At 48.6% G+C, this 16,418-nt stretch overlaps 1 protein-coding gene and 1 non-coding gene across 2 annotated transcripts; one reads left to right on the top strand and one right to left on the bottom strand.

Moving 5' to 3' along the window:
* Nucleotides 1-4,138: 4,138 nt before the first annotated feature.
* LOC121271600 (putative nuclease HARBI1) lies at nt 4,139-5,134 on the bottom strand. The gene has a single exon (XM_041177635.1). It carries the CDS (start codon nt 5,132-5,134, stop codon nt 4,139-4,141), a length of 996 nt encoding a protein of 331 aa, XP_041033569.1.
* A 930-nt stretch (nt 5,135-6,064) lies between these two features.
* On the top strand, nt 6,065-6,215 carry LOC121271851. Its single transcript, XR_005941772.1, has one exon. It is a non-coding gene; the product is annotated as a U12 minor spliceosomal RNA (small nuclear RNA).
* The last annotated feature ends 10,203 nt before the right edge of the window (nt 6,216-16,418 follow it).

The following is a 16,418-nucleotide window of genomic DNA, read 5'->3' on the forward strand; positions in this document are numbered from 1 at the left end:
TTTATTAGCAGTAATAAGGCAATTTTTTTTTTATTCTTACTGTGGGTCTAGAGTCAAATGTAGGCCAGACCAGGTAAGGACAGCAGATTTCCTTCCCTAAAGGACATTAGTGAACCAGATGTGTTTTTATGGTAATAGTTTCACAGGCTGGCAATGTGGGTATGGAAATCAGGCAGAAGGACTGTGATATAATTAAAGAAATTAGCATAGAAAGGGAGGAGGTTCTAAGTGGTCTGGCAGGCTTAAAAGTAGATAGATCTCCAGGCCCGGATGAAATGTATCCCTGGCTGTTGAGTGAGGCAAGGGAGGAGAGAGCAGGGGCGCTGGCAATAGTTTTCAATTCCTTTCTGGCCACAGCAGAGGTGCCAGAGGACTGAAGCACAGCCAGTGTGGTACCGTTATTCAAGAAGGGAGGAAGGGATAAACCAGGGAACTACAGACCAGTCAGTCTAACCTCAGTGGTGGGGAAACTATTGGAAGCAATTCTGAGGGACAGAATTAATCTTCACTTGGAGAGGCAGAGATTAATCAAGGACAGTCAGCATGGTTTTGTTAAGGGGAGGTCATGTCTGACTAATCTGATTGAATTTTTCAAAGAGGTGACCAGATGTGTAGATGAGGGAAATGCATTTGACGTAGTCTCCTTGGACTTTAGCAAGGCCTTTGATAAGGTCCCGCACGGGAGACTGATAATGAATGGAAGAATCCGTGGGATCTAAGGCAATTCATCAAATTAGATCCAGAATTGGCTGAGTGGCAGGAAGCAGAGGGTGATGGTCGAGGGGTGTTTTTGTGACTGGATGCCTGTGTCCAGTCGGGTTCCACAGGGATTGATGTTGGGTCCCTTGCTGTTTGACATATTATGTATGTGGTATATATAAGCGATTTAGACTTGAATGTAGGAGGGTTGATCAGTAAGTTCGCAGATGACACAAAAATTGGTGGGGTGGTAAATAGTGAGGAGGATAGCCTTAGATTACAGGAGGATATAGACGGGCTGGTCAGATGGGCTGATCAGTGGCGAATGGAATTTAATCCGGATAAGTGTGAGGCAATGCACTTGGGCAGGACAAACAAGGCACAGGAATACACGATGAATGGTAGGACCCTGGGAAGTACCGAGGATCAGAGGGACCTTGGTGTGCATGTCCACTGATCCCTTAAGGTAGTGGGACAGGTAGATAAGGTGATTAAGAAGGCATATGGGATACTTGCCTTTATTAGCTGAGGCATAGAATATAAGGGCAGAGAGGTTATGCTGGAACTGTATAAAACGCTGGTTAGGCCACAGCTAGAGTATTGCGAGCAGTTCTGGAATCCGCATTATAGGAAGGATGTGATTGCACTAGAGAGAGAGCAGAGGGGATTTACCAGGATGTTGCCTGGACTGGAGAGTTTTAGTTATGAGGAGAGATTGGATAGACTGGGGTTATTTTTCCTGGAGCAGAGGAGATTGAGAGGGGACATGATTGAGGTGCATAAAATTATGAGGGGCATAGATAGGGTAGACAGGGAGGAACTTTTCCCCTTGGAGGAGGGATCAATAACCAGGGGACATAGATTTAAGGTAAGGGGCAGGAGGTTTAGAGGGGATGTGAGGAAGAATTTTTTCACCCAGAGGGTGGTGGGAATCTGGAACTCACTGCCTGAAAGGATGGTAGAGGCAGAAACCCTCATAACATTTAAGAAGTATTTGGATGTACACTAGCGATGCCATGGCGTACAAGACTATGGGCCTAGTGCTGGAAAATGGGATTAGAATAGTTAGGTACTTGTTTGACCGGTACAGACTCGATGGGCCGAAGGTCCTTTTTCTGTGTTGTATGACTAAAATGCTAACTGGCAATTCTTTAGCAACCAAGCTAGCACGCTTTGTTTTTCACTACAGGACAACCCCTCACACAACAACAGGTGTCACAGCTGCGGAGTTATTGCTGAAACACCGTCTCAGGATGAGATTGAGCTTAATAATGCCAAATTTAGAGGAGAAAGTAGAAAGCAGTCAGGGAAACCAGAAAACTAGTCACGACTGGCATAGTCGTGAGAGGAAATTTACTGTGGGAGAGCTGGTATATGTGAAAAATTTTGAGGAAGGACCAAAGTGGTTACCGGGTGAAATAAGTGCGGTGACTGGACCTCTACCTTACCATGTGGAGGTGAAAGGCCGGATCATCCATAAACATGTGGACCATTTAAGGAAGAGAAGGAAAAATCACCAAGATTTGGTTCCACCAGTGACCATGACCAGGTCTGTGTTTCCTGTTGAGAGTACTCAACTCAGGACTGACATGTCCGATGTTCCTGTAAGAGTTGAGGATACAGAACTGCAAGTGCCCACCGAAGCACCTGATGTTCAGGCAACTCCGGAAAAGGAGGTTCCTGACAAAGCATCTGAAGTTGTGGAGCTGCGACATTCCACACGTACCAGGAAACCACCTGAAAGCCTGAACTTGTAAATTCCTTACCCAGTGTAAATATTATGTTGTCTTGAAAAATATGTATTTGTAAATATCATATGTATAGCCGAGTTAAAGGGGGAGGAATGTAGTAATTATGGTTTTATTTAACATATAATGTACCTTTAAGAATAATACTTATTAAGGAAGATCACACGATCTGTAGTAACCAATAGGAGAGTAGCATGGGCTACCTCAGCGGTCAGTGTAGAGATAGAGTTGGAGTTTTTTTTGCAAAAATATACTTTATTCATAAATCTTCAACAACATTTCAAACCATTTCAACATCACCATCACAAAAATACAATCAGGTTCAACTTTTACAACATGTATCACGAGGTGCATCAGTACAAACAATGAATATTACAATCATTGGCAGACATTCATTTTGAACTATACAGCCCGAGGGGTCTTTACATTTCCCAGACTCTTGGAGCCCTATGGCTGAAAGGTCTTAGACAGCAACCCTTCCCCATTGAGCCTTTGTGGCGGCTGCCCCAAGCTTTAGTGCGTCCCTCAGCACTTAGTCCTGGACCTTGGAATGTGCCAGTCTGCAACACTCGGTCGGGGACAACTCTTTGCGCTGGAAGACCAACAGGTTTTGGGCAAACCAAAGAGCGTCTTTCACCGAGTTGATGATCCTCCAGCTGTAGGTGATGTTTGTCTCGGTGTGTGTCCCTGGGAACAGCCCGTAGAGCACAGAGTCCTGTGTCACAGAACTGCTCGGGATGAACCTCGACAGAAACCACTGCATCTGTCTCCAGACCTTCTTTGCATAGGCACAATCCACAAGGAGGTGAACAACGGTCTCTTCCCCACCACAGCCACTTCGAGAGCAACGTGCAGAGGGGGTGAGACTCCTGGTGTGTAGGAAGGATCTGATGGGGAGGGCCTTTCTCACCACCAGCCAAGCTACGTCTTGGTGCTTGTTGGAAAGTTCTGGCGATGAGGCATTCTGCCAAATGACTTTGTCAGTCTGCTCGGGGAACCATCCCACAGGATCCACCCTCTCCTTTTCCCTCAGGGCCTCTAAGACGTTACGTGCCGACCACTGCCTGATGGACTTGTGGTCAAAGGTGTTTCTCTGCATAAATTTTCCCACCAGGGACAGGTGGTACGGCACGGTCCAATATATAGAGTTGGAGTTGAAAGCACACATGTAGTTGCTGCTGAGTACATTGTAAATAAACTTAAAGTTTCCACCCAAGAAGTGTTTGCAGATCAACTTTATCATTAATAGTGCGACTCAGCCACCGTACAACACCTGTAGTTATTCAAAATAATTTTATTAACATTTTAACGTTTCAACAGTTTACAAAAGCACTATGTACAAAATAGCTAATTAACACAAACTGTGTACAAAATCTTGCACTAAGCAGCTGAAGTTGACATTATTCAGCACTAACAATGTCAAAAGTCTTTCAGCGAGTCTTTGCTGCTAAAGTAAAACATCCCGAACGGGGTTTTCTGGTCCTGTCATGGGTGGGACCCGCTGTGGGTGAGTCGGTGTCCCAACCAGGAGCCAGTCCACTGACTTGCGGTGGGACTGGAAGCTCGCAGTGGTGGGAGAGCGCGGGGAATTCCCCCCCCCCACTACTTGTTTCACTTTGCATCTGCACAGTTCTTGTTATATCTGATTTCCCAGGGGAAGGGAGAAAGTGGGGGGAGAAGGATTTTCCCTCTCAAAGTCCGAATCTATCATCCACCAGCTGCTCTCTAGCCGCCCTGGCAGCCGCAGCCGGAGCTTCCTGGGGCTCCTCCTGAGGCCCGGCCCCATCGGCGTCCACATCTTCGTCCTCCATCTCCTCCGCTTCTGGCACCCCCTCCTCCGTGGGGGGAAGGGCCAGCCCTTCCTGCAAGGCAAAGTTGTGCAAGGCGCAGCAGGCCACCACAATCTTCGACACCTTAACCGGAGAATATTGCAAAATGCCCCTTGTCCTGTCCAGGCACCGGAAACGTGATTTCAGCAGCCTGATTGTCCCCTCCACCCTCTGGCGCGTGCAGACGTGAGCCCGGTTATAACTTTCCTGCGCTTCATTTTTGGCCCTGCTGTAAGGTACCATCAGCCACGTTTTCAGTGGGTAGCCATTGTCGCCTAACAGCCAGCCAGCTCTCTGCGGTAACTTGCTCATGAAGTGGTACAGGTTTGAGTTCTCCAGGACCAGGGCGTCGTCGGCGCTTCCCTTTTGATCTGCGTTCACGTTCAGGATGCGCATCTGGGCATCGCAAATGATCATGACATTGAGTGAGTGGAACCCCCTCCTGTTAATGTAGGAAACGGGCTCATCGTTCGGGGCCTTCAGCTGGATGTGGGTTCCACCGATCACCCCGAGCACTTTGGGGAAGCCGGCGATGCGGTGAAACCTGATGGCCCTGTCACTCGCCTGCGATGGGGACATGTCAAAATGAATGAAATCAGAAGCCCTGCGGAAGACAGCGTCGGTGACCTGGTGGATGCAGGCCCTGGCCGCGCTCTGGGTGATCTTGCACATGTCACCGACGCTGGACTGAAAGGACCCGCACGCGTAAAAATTCAGGGCGGTCGTTACCTTCGTTGCCACGGATAAAGCCGTGCGGCATTTGGAGCTGGGCCTCAAGTCCTCCTGCAGGATGTCACACAGGCGCCGGATTGCCTCCTTGCTGAAGCGGAGCTGCCTCGCGCACAGCTCCTCCGACATCGTCTCGAACGACATTCTCTCCCTGTACACCCTCTGCGGTGGGTAATTGATGCTCCTGATCAGCCTCCGAGAGTGATGCTTGACCCTTCGTTGCTGCTCCTTGCGTCGTGCCCTCGCTCTCACTCGTGCCCTCACGCAGCAGAGAGCATAAAGGCCAAAGGCTAGGGAAATAAACATGGTTCTTACTCGCTAAAAACCCTTAAGATCTGGCACTGCCCTGTTGGAAAGGTAAGTTACTTTGAAGTCCATGGGCATGCCAAGAGGATTTTTTGACAGGTCACCCACACTTCCTTAAAAGCCACTTCAACCTTACCAAAGCGGTTTTTAACATTGAAACATCATAGGAGTCTGAAGAATCTTGATAAAAGGTCACATGCATTTAAAGCTCATTCAGAATCCACTCCTCTTGCAAAAATCAAGGCAGGTAAATTAAAGGCAAAAGGAAAATACTGCGGATGCTGGAAATCTGAAATGCTGGAAATAAATTAAATCCATTCAAATCCATGCTAAAAAAAAAGTTGCACAGAATTTGCAAATGAAGTGCAGCATTTCAAACGCCGGCCCTTCCCTCTGGATGTTCCCCTCTGCTGCTGCCTTGCAGGGATCGACAGCTGCTGGACAAGGGCAGAAACTGAAAGCAGAGGGAAGAACTACAGTTCCCACAATCCACGGCGACCACAAACCCCCACAATCCACGGCGGGAACGGCTGCTGCTCCCATCATGCCTCGTGCCTTGTCACTTTGCATAACTGGGTTTTCTTTTCTAATTTATTTGACCGACAGTTTTAGGAAAAGCCGCCGGACCGGAGATGGGTAGCGATTGCCCGGCCATACGGGGCCGTGCTGTTTTCAGCCCCGGGGGTGGTGTGGTCACCCTGACTGTGAGCGGGCTTGATTGCATGTTGGGCCCGGCCGTGGGATAGTACCGTTATGCCTTAAACTAATGAGTAAGGAAAATAACGGTCCGGGGTGACGCCCGGGTCCTCGCCGCCTCGTGCGAGAGGAATTTTTGAGCGGGTAAAGGTCGCCCTGAAGGTGACCCGCCTACTTTGTGGGATGCCGCAGCGCAGTGATCTGCCCGGCCCCGTCCCCCAAAACTACCTAAAGTAAGCATATGACAACGATTCGTTAAAAGGCAAGAACTGGCCATGTGTAACAGAGATTGTCCCTTCACATGTAATTCCCTCAGGGTCACAGGTAACACTTAGTATGAGTTCTCAGGTAACTGAAGAGTCCAATGGGCAACCTACAATCTTTTGTCAGAGGTGGGGCAGGCGGTGGTAGCAGAAAGGGTGGGTGAGGTGCCCGGGTTGCCACCTGTTCCTTTCGCTGCTAACATTTGGCTTCAGGTGATGAGACTCGAGCTGTTCAGCTCCTTCCCGGATACTCGCCCTTCCACTTTGGGTGTCCTTGGGCCAGGGATTCCCAGATGTCGGTCGGGATATTGCACTTATTCAGGAAGGCTTTGAGAGTGCCCTTGAAGTGTTTCCTCTGCCCCCCCGAGGCTCGCTTGCTGTCTCGAAGCTCCGGAGCTGATCGAGCCTGGTCAATGCTTCGATGCTGGGGACGTCGGCCTGAGTGTGAACACTGGTATTAGTGTAGTTCTGTCGAAGGGTCAGGAGGACTCGAAACGTCAACTCTTTTCTTCTCCGCCGATGCTGCCAGACCTGCTGAGTTTTTCCAGGTAATTCTGTTTTTGTTTTGGATTTCCAGCATCCGCAGTTTGTTTTGATTTTATCACTGATATTAGTGTGCCTGCTCTGCCAATGGATTTGCAGGCTCTTGGGGAAGTAGCGTTGGTGGTACTTCTCCAGAGTTTTGAGGTGCTAGCTATACATAGTCTACGTCTTTGAGCCATATAGGAGGGTGGGTATCACTACTACTCTGTAGACCATGAGCTTGGTGCTGAGTTTGAGGTCCTGGTCTTCAAACACTCTCTCCCTCAGGCAGCCAAAGGCTGCGCTGAAGGAAGTGTTGAACCTTGTTGTTGATGTCTGCCCTTTTTAACATTGGTTCCCAAGGTATGGAAAGTGGTTCATGTTGTCCAAGGCCTCGTCGTTGATTTTGATAACTGGGGAGGGGGGCAGTGTGGTGTGGAAGGGCCAGGTTGGTAGAGGACCTTTGTCTTACAATTGCTTAGTGTAAAGCCCATGCCTTGGTACACCTCGGTGAAGGTGTTGACGATGGAGCTCGGCCCCTGAGTGTGCGCAGACCCAAGCATCGTCTGCACTGCTGTAGTTCAATGAGAGGATGGGGTGAGCTTGGACCTGGCCTGTAGATGGCAGAGGTTGCACAGGTGCCCGTTTGTTCTGTAGTTTATCTCCACTCCAGCGGGGAGCTTGCTGAAGGTGAGATGGAGCATTGCGGAAAGGAAGACCGAGAAGAGTCAGAAATTAAGCTTGTTTTGGGCAACTGAAGTTCTGAAGAAGGATGCTGTTCCTCAAACTTGCATTGGGCTTTGCTGGAAGCTGGGGGGGTCATGACTGAGCAGAATTGTTCCGCAAAGCAACCACCCAATCTGCATTTGATCTCCCCAATGCAGAAAGAGACCACGCCGTGAGCAGCAAATATAGTACACTAGCCTGAAAGATGTCAATCGCTGCTTCACCTGGAAGGACTGTTTTGGGGTCTTGGATGGGGAGGAGAGAGGAGGTGAAAGAGCAGGCGTCACAGCTCCTGTAGTTACGTGGTAAGGTATGGGTTGAGGTGTTGGAGTGATTGGGGAGTGAACCAGGGTGTTTGCAGGGGGGGTGGGGGAATGGTCCCTTCGGAATGTTGAAAAGGGAGGGGGAGATGTGTTTGGTGGTGGTTTCTTGCAGGAGGTGAAGGAAATGGCAGAGGATGATCCTTTGAATGTGGTGGTCGGTGGGGTGAAAAATGAGGACAAGGGGAGCCTTATCGCTGTTCTAGGAGGGAGAGAAATGGGCTGGATGCAGTTGTGGGCCTTGTTGACCAAAGTGGGGGGAAACCTTGGTTGAGGACAAAGGAAGACATGGAAGTGCTGTTGATGGCCCGCATCCTAGGGTCTTAAAAGAAGCGTCTGGAGCGATAGTAGAGGCATTGGTTATAATCTTCCAAATTCCCCTAGATCCTCGAAAGGTCCCAGCAGATTGGAGAATAGAAACTGTAAAACTTTTTTTGAAGAAAGAGATGAGAGACATTAAGCAGGGAACTACAGGCCAGTCAGCCTAACACCAGTCATAGGGAGAATGCTAGAATCCATTATTAAGGAGGTTATAACAGGAGATTTCGAAAATTGTAATACATTCAGGCAGAGTCGACATGGTTTTGTGAGAGGAAATCATGTTTCGCTAATTTATTCGAGTTCTTTGAGGAAGTAACAAGCAAGATGGATAAAGGAGAACCAGTCCTTGGATTTCCAAAAGGCATTTGACAAGGTGCCACATCAAAGTTTAATACATAAAAGAATCTCATGGTGTATGTAGGGGGTAACATATTAGCATGAATAAAGGGTTGGTTAGCTAACAGGAAGCAGAGAGTAGGGATAAATTGGTAATTTTCAGGTCAGCAAGCTGTAACTAGTGGAGTGCCACAGGGATCAGTGCTGGAGCCTCAATTATTTATATCAATGACTTGGACGAAGGGGCTGAGTGGATGGTTGCTAAATTGCTGATGACACAAAGCTAAGGAGGACAGTCAGTTGTCAAGAGGAGGTAAAGAGTCTGTAAAGGGATTTAGACAGGATAAATGAGTGGAGAATGAAAAATCCTGCTTTGGACACCATGAAGCAAGCTTTGAGCATAATAACATCAAGTCTTTATTAACAACTCATAACAATATACATATATAAAGCACAGGATACAGGTCTGGAGCTGACCCCATCCTAGCTCTGTACACATCTCTTGTCTTTTGAAAAATATACTTTATTCATAAAATATCTGGAAGAACATTCCAAACCATTTCAAAATCACCATCACAAAAGTACAATCAGATTCAACTTTTACACATGGATCACAAAGTGCATCAATACAATCAATGAATATTATAATCATTTCAATATGGTCAATGCAGACAATCAGACAATGATACTGGAGTTATCAACATGCAGCATGTTGCACTCTGAGGTGCTTCAATACAATTATAATATAATTAGTATTAAATGCAGACATTTATTCTGAGCCGTACAGTCCGAGGGGTCTATACAGTTCCCAGCCCCTCGGTGCCCTGCGGCTGAAAGGTCTTAGACAGCGACCTTTCCCCATTGAGCCTTTGCGGCGGCTGCCTCAAGCTTTAGTGCGTCCCTCAGCACATAGTCCTGGACCTTGGAATGTCCCAGTCTGCAACACTTGGTCGGGGACAACTCTTTGCGCTGGAAGACCAACAAGTTTCGGGCAGACCAAAGAGCGTCTTTCACCGAGTTGATGATGCTCCAGCTGCAGTTGATGTTTGTCTCGGTGTGTGTCCCTGGGAACAGCCCGTAGAGCACAAAGTCCTGTGTCACAGAACTGCTCGGGATGAACCTCGACAGAAACCACTGCATCTCTCTCCAGACCTTCTTTGCAAAGGCACAATCCACAAGGAGGTGAACAACAGTCTCTTCCCCACCACAGCCACCTCGATGGCAACGTGCAGAGGGGGTGAGACTCCTGGCGTGTAGGAAGGATCTGACAGGGAGGGCCTTTCTCACCACCAGCCAGGTACATCTTGGTGCTTGTTGGAAAGTTCTGGCGATGAGGCATTCTGCCAAATGACTTTGACAGTCTGCTCAGGGAACCATCCCACAGGATCCATCCTCTCCTTTTCCCTCAGGGCCTTTAAGACGTTATGTGCCGACCTCTGCCTGATGGACTTGTGGTCAAAGGTGTTTCTCTGCATAAATTTTCCCACCAGAGACAGGTGGTACGGCACGGTCCAACTACTTGGAGCGTTCCACGGCAACGTGGCCAGACCCATCCTTCACAACACTGGGGACAGGTAGAACGTCAGCACGTAGTGACACTTGGTGTTTGTGTACCGAGAGTCTACGCACAGCTTGATGCAGCCACACACAAAGGTGGCCATCAGGATGAGGGCGATGTTGGGCATGTTTTCTCCCCCTTTATCTAGAGGCTTGTACATCGTGTCCCTGCGGATACGATCCATTTTCGACCTCCAGATAAAGCGGAAGATGGCTCGGGTGATCGCCACCACACAGGAGTGTGGAATGGGCCAGACCTGTGCCACGTACAGCAACAGCGAGAGAGCCTCACACCTGATGACCAGGTTCTTACCCACAATGGAGAGGGAGCGTCGCTCCCACACGCCCAGTTTCCTTTTCACCATAGACACTCGCTCCTTCCAGTTTCTAACACATGCCCTGGTCCCTCCGTACCATATCCCCAGCACCTTCAGGCCGTCAGCCCTGACAGTGAAGGGGACAAAGGATCGGTCAGCCCAGTTCCCAAAGAACATGACCTTGCTCTTCCCACGATTTACCTTGGCTCCCGAGGCCAGTTCAAACTTATCGCAGATGTGGATCAGTCTGTGCACCGACAGCGGATCCGAGCAGAAGACGGTGACATCATCCATATACAGGGAGACTTTGACCTGAGTGCCTCCACTGCCTGGGATCGTCACTCCTCTTATACCCGGATCCTTCCTGATGGACTCAGCAAAGGGTTCTATACAACACACAAACAGGACAGGGGAGAGAGGGCAGCCCTGCCTGACTCCAGATTTAATAGGAAAGCTTTCTGATTCCCACCCATTGATAGAGACTGCGCTACTGATGTTAGTGTAGAGCAGTTGGATCCAATTGCGAATTCCCTCCCCAAACCCCATTTTGGAGAGCACATCCACCATGTAGGTGTGTGATATTCTGTCAAAGGCCTTCTCCTGATCCAGGCTGATGAGGCAGGTGTCCACACCCCTGTCCTGTACATAGGCATTCGTATCCCTGAGCAGCACGAGGCTGTCAGAGATCTTCCTGCCCGGCACAGTGCAGGTCTGGTCAGGGTGGATCACCAACTCCAGAGCGGATTTGACCCGATTGGCGATGACCTTGGACAGAATCTTATAGTCCACATTCAACAGTGAAATGGGTCGCCAATTTCTAATTTCCTCCCTTTCCCCCTTGTGCTTGTAGATGAGGGTGATAATGCCTTTCCTCATGGATTCTGACATAATGCCGGGCAAGAGCATACTCTCGTACACTTCTAGCAGGTCTGGGCCGATCCAGTCCCACAGAGCCAAATACAACTCCGCCGGCAAGCCGTCGCTTCCGGGAGTTTTACTCTTCTCGAAGGACTCAAGGGCCTCAGTCAGTTCGTCAGGAGTTAGCGGTTTGTCCAGACTCTCCCGTGTACTGTCGTCTAAGACCTCCGTGATAGAGGACAGGAAGGACTGGGAGGCCGTGCTGTCTGTGGGCTTCACGTCATACAATCCGGCATAAAAGGATTTGCTGATCCTCAAAATGTTGGACTGTGATGACTTTACTGAGCTGTCTTCTTCCTTCAGGCTGCTGATCACAGAGATCTCTCTGTGCACCTTTTGGAAGAAGAAACGTGAGCACGTCTCATCCTGCTCCACGGAGCGGACTCTGGAACAGAAGATGATCTTGGAGGCCTCCGAGGCAAAGAGTGAGGCTTGCTGGCTCTTCACCTCTTGGAGTTCCTCCTTGACATCGACCCCCATCGACTGCAGCCGGAGCAGATTCTGCATGTTTTTCTGGAGTCGGGACATTTCCCTCTGTTCCTTTCTAGCTTTCTGGGTGTCTTTGAGGATGAAAAACCTCTTGATGTTTCCCTTGATCGCTTCCCACCAGTGTGTCAGTGACTCAAAGTGGGGTTTCATGGTTCTCCAACCTTTGTAATCCCTCTTGAGCTCCTCAATGTTCTCTGGGGTCAGCAGTTGCACGTTTAGCTTCCATGCCCCCCTGCCCACCCTCTGGTCTTCCTCTAAGTGACAGTCAGCCAGTAGGAAGCAGTGGACAGAGAAGAACACCGGCTTGACGTCGGTGGATCTGACTGTGAACTCACGGGACACAAACAGGAAATCTATCCTGGAACGGATGGACCCGTCAGGTAGTGACCAGGTGTATCTACGCTGCGCTCCGTCTGCAGGGTTGCTGAAGACGTTGTGCAGCTTGGCATCCTTAACTGTTTCCATCAGGGATCTGGACGTAACGTCCAATCTGCTGTCGGCCCTGCCGGATCGTCCAGCCGCATCGATGATGCAGTTGAAGTCACCGCCCAGAATGACCGGCCTGGAGGTCGCCAGCAGCAGTGGGAGCTGCTGAAAAACCTCCAGCCGCTCAGCCCCTTGTGACGGGGCGTAGACGTTAATAACCGGAGTGGAGCGTTCTTGTACATTACGTCTGCTACGAGGAGGCGCCCGCCCACCACCTCCTTAACCTGGGAGACGGTGAAGCTGCCTCCCCGCAGCAGAATCCCCAGGCCGGAGGAACGAGAGTCGTTTCCTCCCGACCAGATCGATGGCCCATGGGACCCACCATGGTGACCATTGCCTGTAGGAGCTGAGGTGTGGTATCGCACACTCCTGCAGAAACAACAGGTCAGCTTTGACCTTGGCAAGGTAGTCCAAGGTCACAACACATTGTGTAGTAGATTTAATGCTACGCACATTTATGGATACAATCTTTACACCCATTTTAAAGCATTGATTCTCTTACCAAACCTGTTGTCTCTGACAGTCCCAGACCTTTGGTCTGCTCCTTCATGCCCGTAGTGTTCACAAATTGCCTCACTTTGGATGGGCTGAGGAAAGCGTCCTGAACCTCCCCATTGGAGATGTTCTGCTCGGGTGGCATCTGGGGGTCCGTGCAGAGAGCGGGGTTTGAAATGTTCTCTGTTGGAGAAGCTGGAATGAGGAATGTTCCACAAACCCAAAAAAAGACCAGCCTAACGAGGACCCGTGGAGGGAGTGAGACAAGTTAAAGTGGAAATTGTTCAATGAGAGAATGAGTCCAGTTGGAGGAGGGTGGCGGACAAGAACTGGCTGGGCATCTGTACAAGGAAAAAGCGGAGAGCCCTCTGACTGTCCTGTTTGGGGGTGGGGGCGGGTGGGGGGTGGGTTTGGGGCGATGTGGGATTGGGGTGGGAGGGGGAGATGGAATTGTAGAGAGATTGGGCTTCCACAGTGAAGGCGATGTGGTCAGGGCCAGGAAACTGAAATGACAGATGAAATGTCAGAAAAGACACAGATGTGGGTGGGAGGAGACTGAACAAGGGGAGAAAAATTAGAGCCAAGATAGGAAGAAATAAGCTCTAGTCACTCACTATGATATGGCGAAGGCCTTTCCACATTGAGCCTTTACAGTCAGAATCACCCTTCATCACACTGGGGACAGATAGAACGGCAACACGTAGCGTGACTTGGTGTTTGTGTACCGAGGGTCTACGCACAGCTTGATGCAGCCGCACACAAAGGTGGCTGTCAGGATGAGGACACTCTGAGGTGCTTCAATACATTAAACAGAGCATTACAAACACTTCAAAACGGTCATTACAGAAAGGGTCATCAACAAGAACTGAAAGGAATTTGGAAGATAATGATCAAAATCAACCCATCGAGTTCTGTATTCCAAAGTGGTGCTATTGAACTGTTTTATCCCACCCTTAAAATCCATGATTTGTGTGTCTTATGTGTTATGTGTGTGTGTGTTTGTGTGTGTGCGTGTGCATTTGTGCGTGTGTGCATGTGCGTGTGTGTGTGTGCGTGCGTGTGTGTGCGTGTGCGTGTGTGTGTGCATGTGTGTGTGTGCATGTGTATGTGTGTGCGTGTGTGTGCATGTGTGTGTGTGCGTGTGCATGTGTGTGTGCGCGTGCATGTGTGTGTGTGTGCATGTGTGTGTGTGTGCGTGTGCATGTGTGTGTGTGCGTGTGCATGCGTGTGTGTGTGCGCATGTGTGTGCGCGTGCATGTGCATGTGTGTGTGTACGTGTGTGTGAGCGTGTGTGTGTGCATGTATGTGTGTGTGTATGTGTGCATGTGTGTGTGCACGTACGTGTGTGTGTGTGTGTGTGTGTGCGTGTGCATGTGTGTGTGCGCGTGCATGTGTGTGTGTGCATGTGTGTGTGTGTGTGCGTGTGCATGTGTGTGTGTGCGTGTGCATGCGTGTGTGTGTGCACATGTGTGTGTGTGTGTGTACGTTTGTGTGAGCGTGTGTGTGCATGTATGTGTGTGTGTACGTGTGCATGTGTGTGTGCACGTATGTATGTGTGTGTGTGCGCGTGCGTGTGTGTGTATGTGTGTGTGAGTGTGTGTGTGTTTGTGTGTGTGAGTGAGTGTGTGGGTGTGTGGGGGTGTGTGTGTGTTTGTGTGTGTGTGTGTGAGTGAGTGTGTGTGTGGGTGTGTGTGTGCGTGTGTGTGTGTGTGTGTGTGCGCATGTGTGTGTGTGTGTGTTTGTGTGTGTGTGAGTGAGTGTGTGCGTGTGTGTGTGAGTAAGTGAATGTGTGGGGCTGTGTGTGTGTGTGTGTGTGGGTGTGTGTGTGTGTGTGTGAGTGAGTGAGTGTGTGTGTGAGTGTATGTGTGTGTGAGTGAGTGAGTGTGTGTGTGTGTGGGTGTGTGTGTGTATGTGTGTGCATATATAGGAATTTAAGAAGGGGGTAGCGTTTAAGTTATTGAGTTAGAAGTTAGTTCATATTTCTTTCTGTTGCCACTGGTTAATGACACTTTGTTCTAATAAACTTATTTACTTATTAAGTTTACAAACCTGGTGCTCGTATTCTGTTCACCTAAATTAAACAGTTAGGTAGAATTGGAGCAAACTGGTGGTTTGATCAAACTTTTCACACCTGTCACAGCTCGAGGAACAGTGGGGCTCGATATTACAGTGCACTACCCCCAGTGAGACGTGACAATACTGAGAGAAATAAGATAGGAAATTGTGGAGGCCAGAATCTCCCAAGCTTCCCGAGGTATGTGCAGTGCCAGGGGAATGACACTTGCACCTACATTCACTTCCCTGTAGCCGAGACAAAATCTAGTAGATCCACCTGGCTTAGGAACCAACACTGCCGGTGAACTCCAGCCACTTTGGCTGGACTCAATCAATTGATTGTCCAGAATATGTTGGATCTCTGTTTCTAACTGAGCTTGTTTTTCTGGGCTCAACCGATAATGATGCTTTATTGGCATCAAGTCTCCTACGTTCACATCATGTTTAGCTTACATACCACATCCAGGTGCATCCCTACAAATTCCCTTATACTTCCTAAGTAACCTTATCCTTGGTTCTTCCTCTAAATATGAGAACACCTTGTCTAGCTGTCCCAGTATTATCATACTGGCTAGTCAAATTGTAGGAGGTTCACTTTGGGCACTGTCTACTTCTCCTTCTATCTTGTCTTTATTGTCTCTGTCATCCTCCACTATTCCTACCACCTGGCACACTTGCCGTGTCTCATCATCTTCTTTGTGATGATTTTGCATCAACATGTTTATATAACATAATGATTTCTTCTTCCTACGCTCAGGAGTATCTATCAGGTAAGTCACTTTACTAACTCTCCTAACTCCCTTGTAGGGGCCACTTTTAGGGGTTCACCCTGCAAAGGTAATAATACCAATACTTCATCCCCAGCATGGAACATTCCAGTTGTAGCATTTTGTCTGCCCATTCTTTCATTTTGGCTTGGGAAATTTTTAAGTGCTCTTGTGCTACTTCACATTCTCCTGTGAGTTTTTCTAGAAACTTGGACACATAATCCAATATGGAGGATTCATCTTTCTGCTTTACGAACTTTCCCTTAATCAGTATTAATTCTTATTTCATGACCATAGATCAATTTGAATGATCATTTGGAGAATCTCTGGTGGCAAATAGTAAGAAATCTAACCCTTTGTCCCAATCCTTTGGGGATTCATGGCAATAGGTCTTAATCATGGTTTTGAGAGTCTGATGGTATCTCTCTAAAGCTCCCTGTGTCTGTGGGTGATTATGTCCTGGAAAATTTTTGACATGAAGTTAGAACCCTGGTCAGATTGTATTTCAACTGGTAGGCCATAACGAGTGAAAAACTGAGTTAACTTTTCCACTATCGTCTTAGCTGTGATTGTTCTTAAAAGAATAGCTTCTGGGAATCAGGTTGTCATATCCATGATTGTCAGGATAAATTGATGTCCTGCTTTCATTTTGGGTAATGGTCCTACACAATCTACTAATACCCAACTGAACGGTTCTTCAAAAACTGGTATGGGTGTTAAAGATGCTGGTTTGATTACATGTTGAGGTTTACCTACTACCTGGCATGTATGACACGTTTTACAAATTGCACCACATCCTTACGAAGTCTTGGCTGGGTAAAATGCCTGTTTATCGATGC

Source organism: Carcharodon carcharias, chromosome 31 (genome assembly GCF_017639515.1).
Source record: "Carcharodon carcharias isolate sCarCar2 chromosome 31, sCarCar2.pri, whole genome shotgun sequence".
NCBI lineage: Eukaryota > Metazoa > Chordata > Chondrichthyes > Lamniformes > Lamnidae > Carcharodon > Carcharodon carcharias.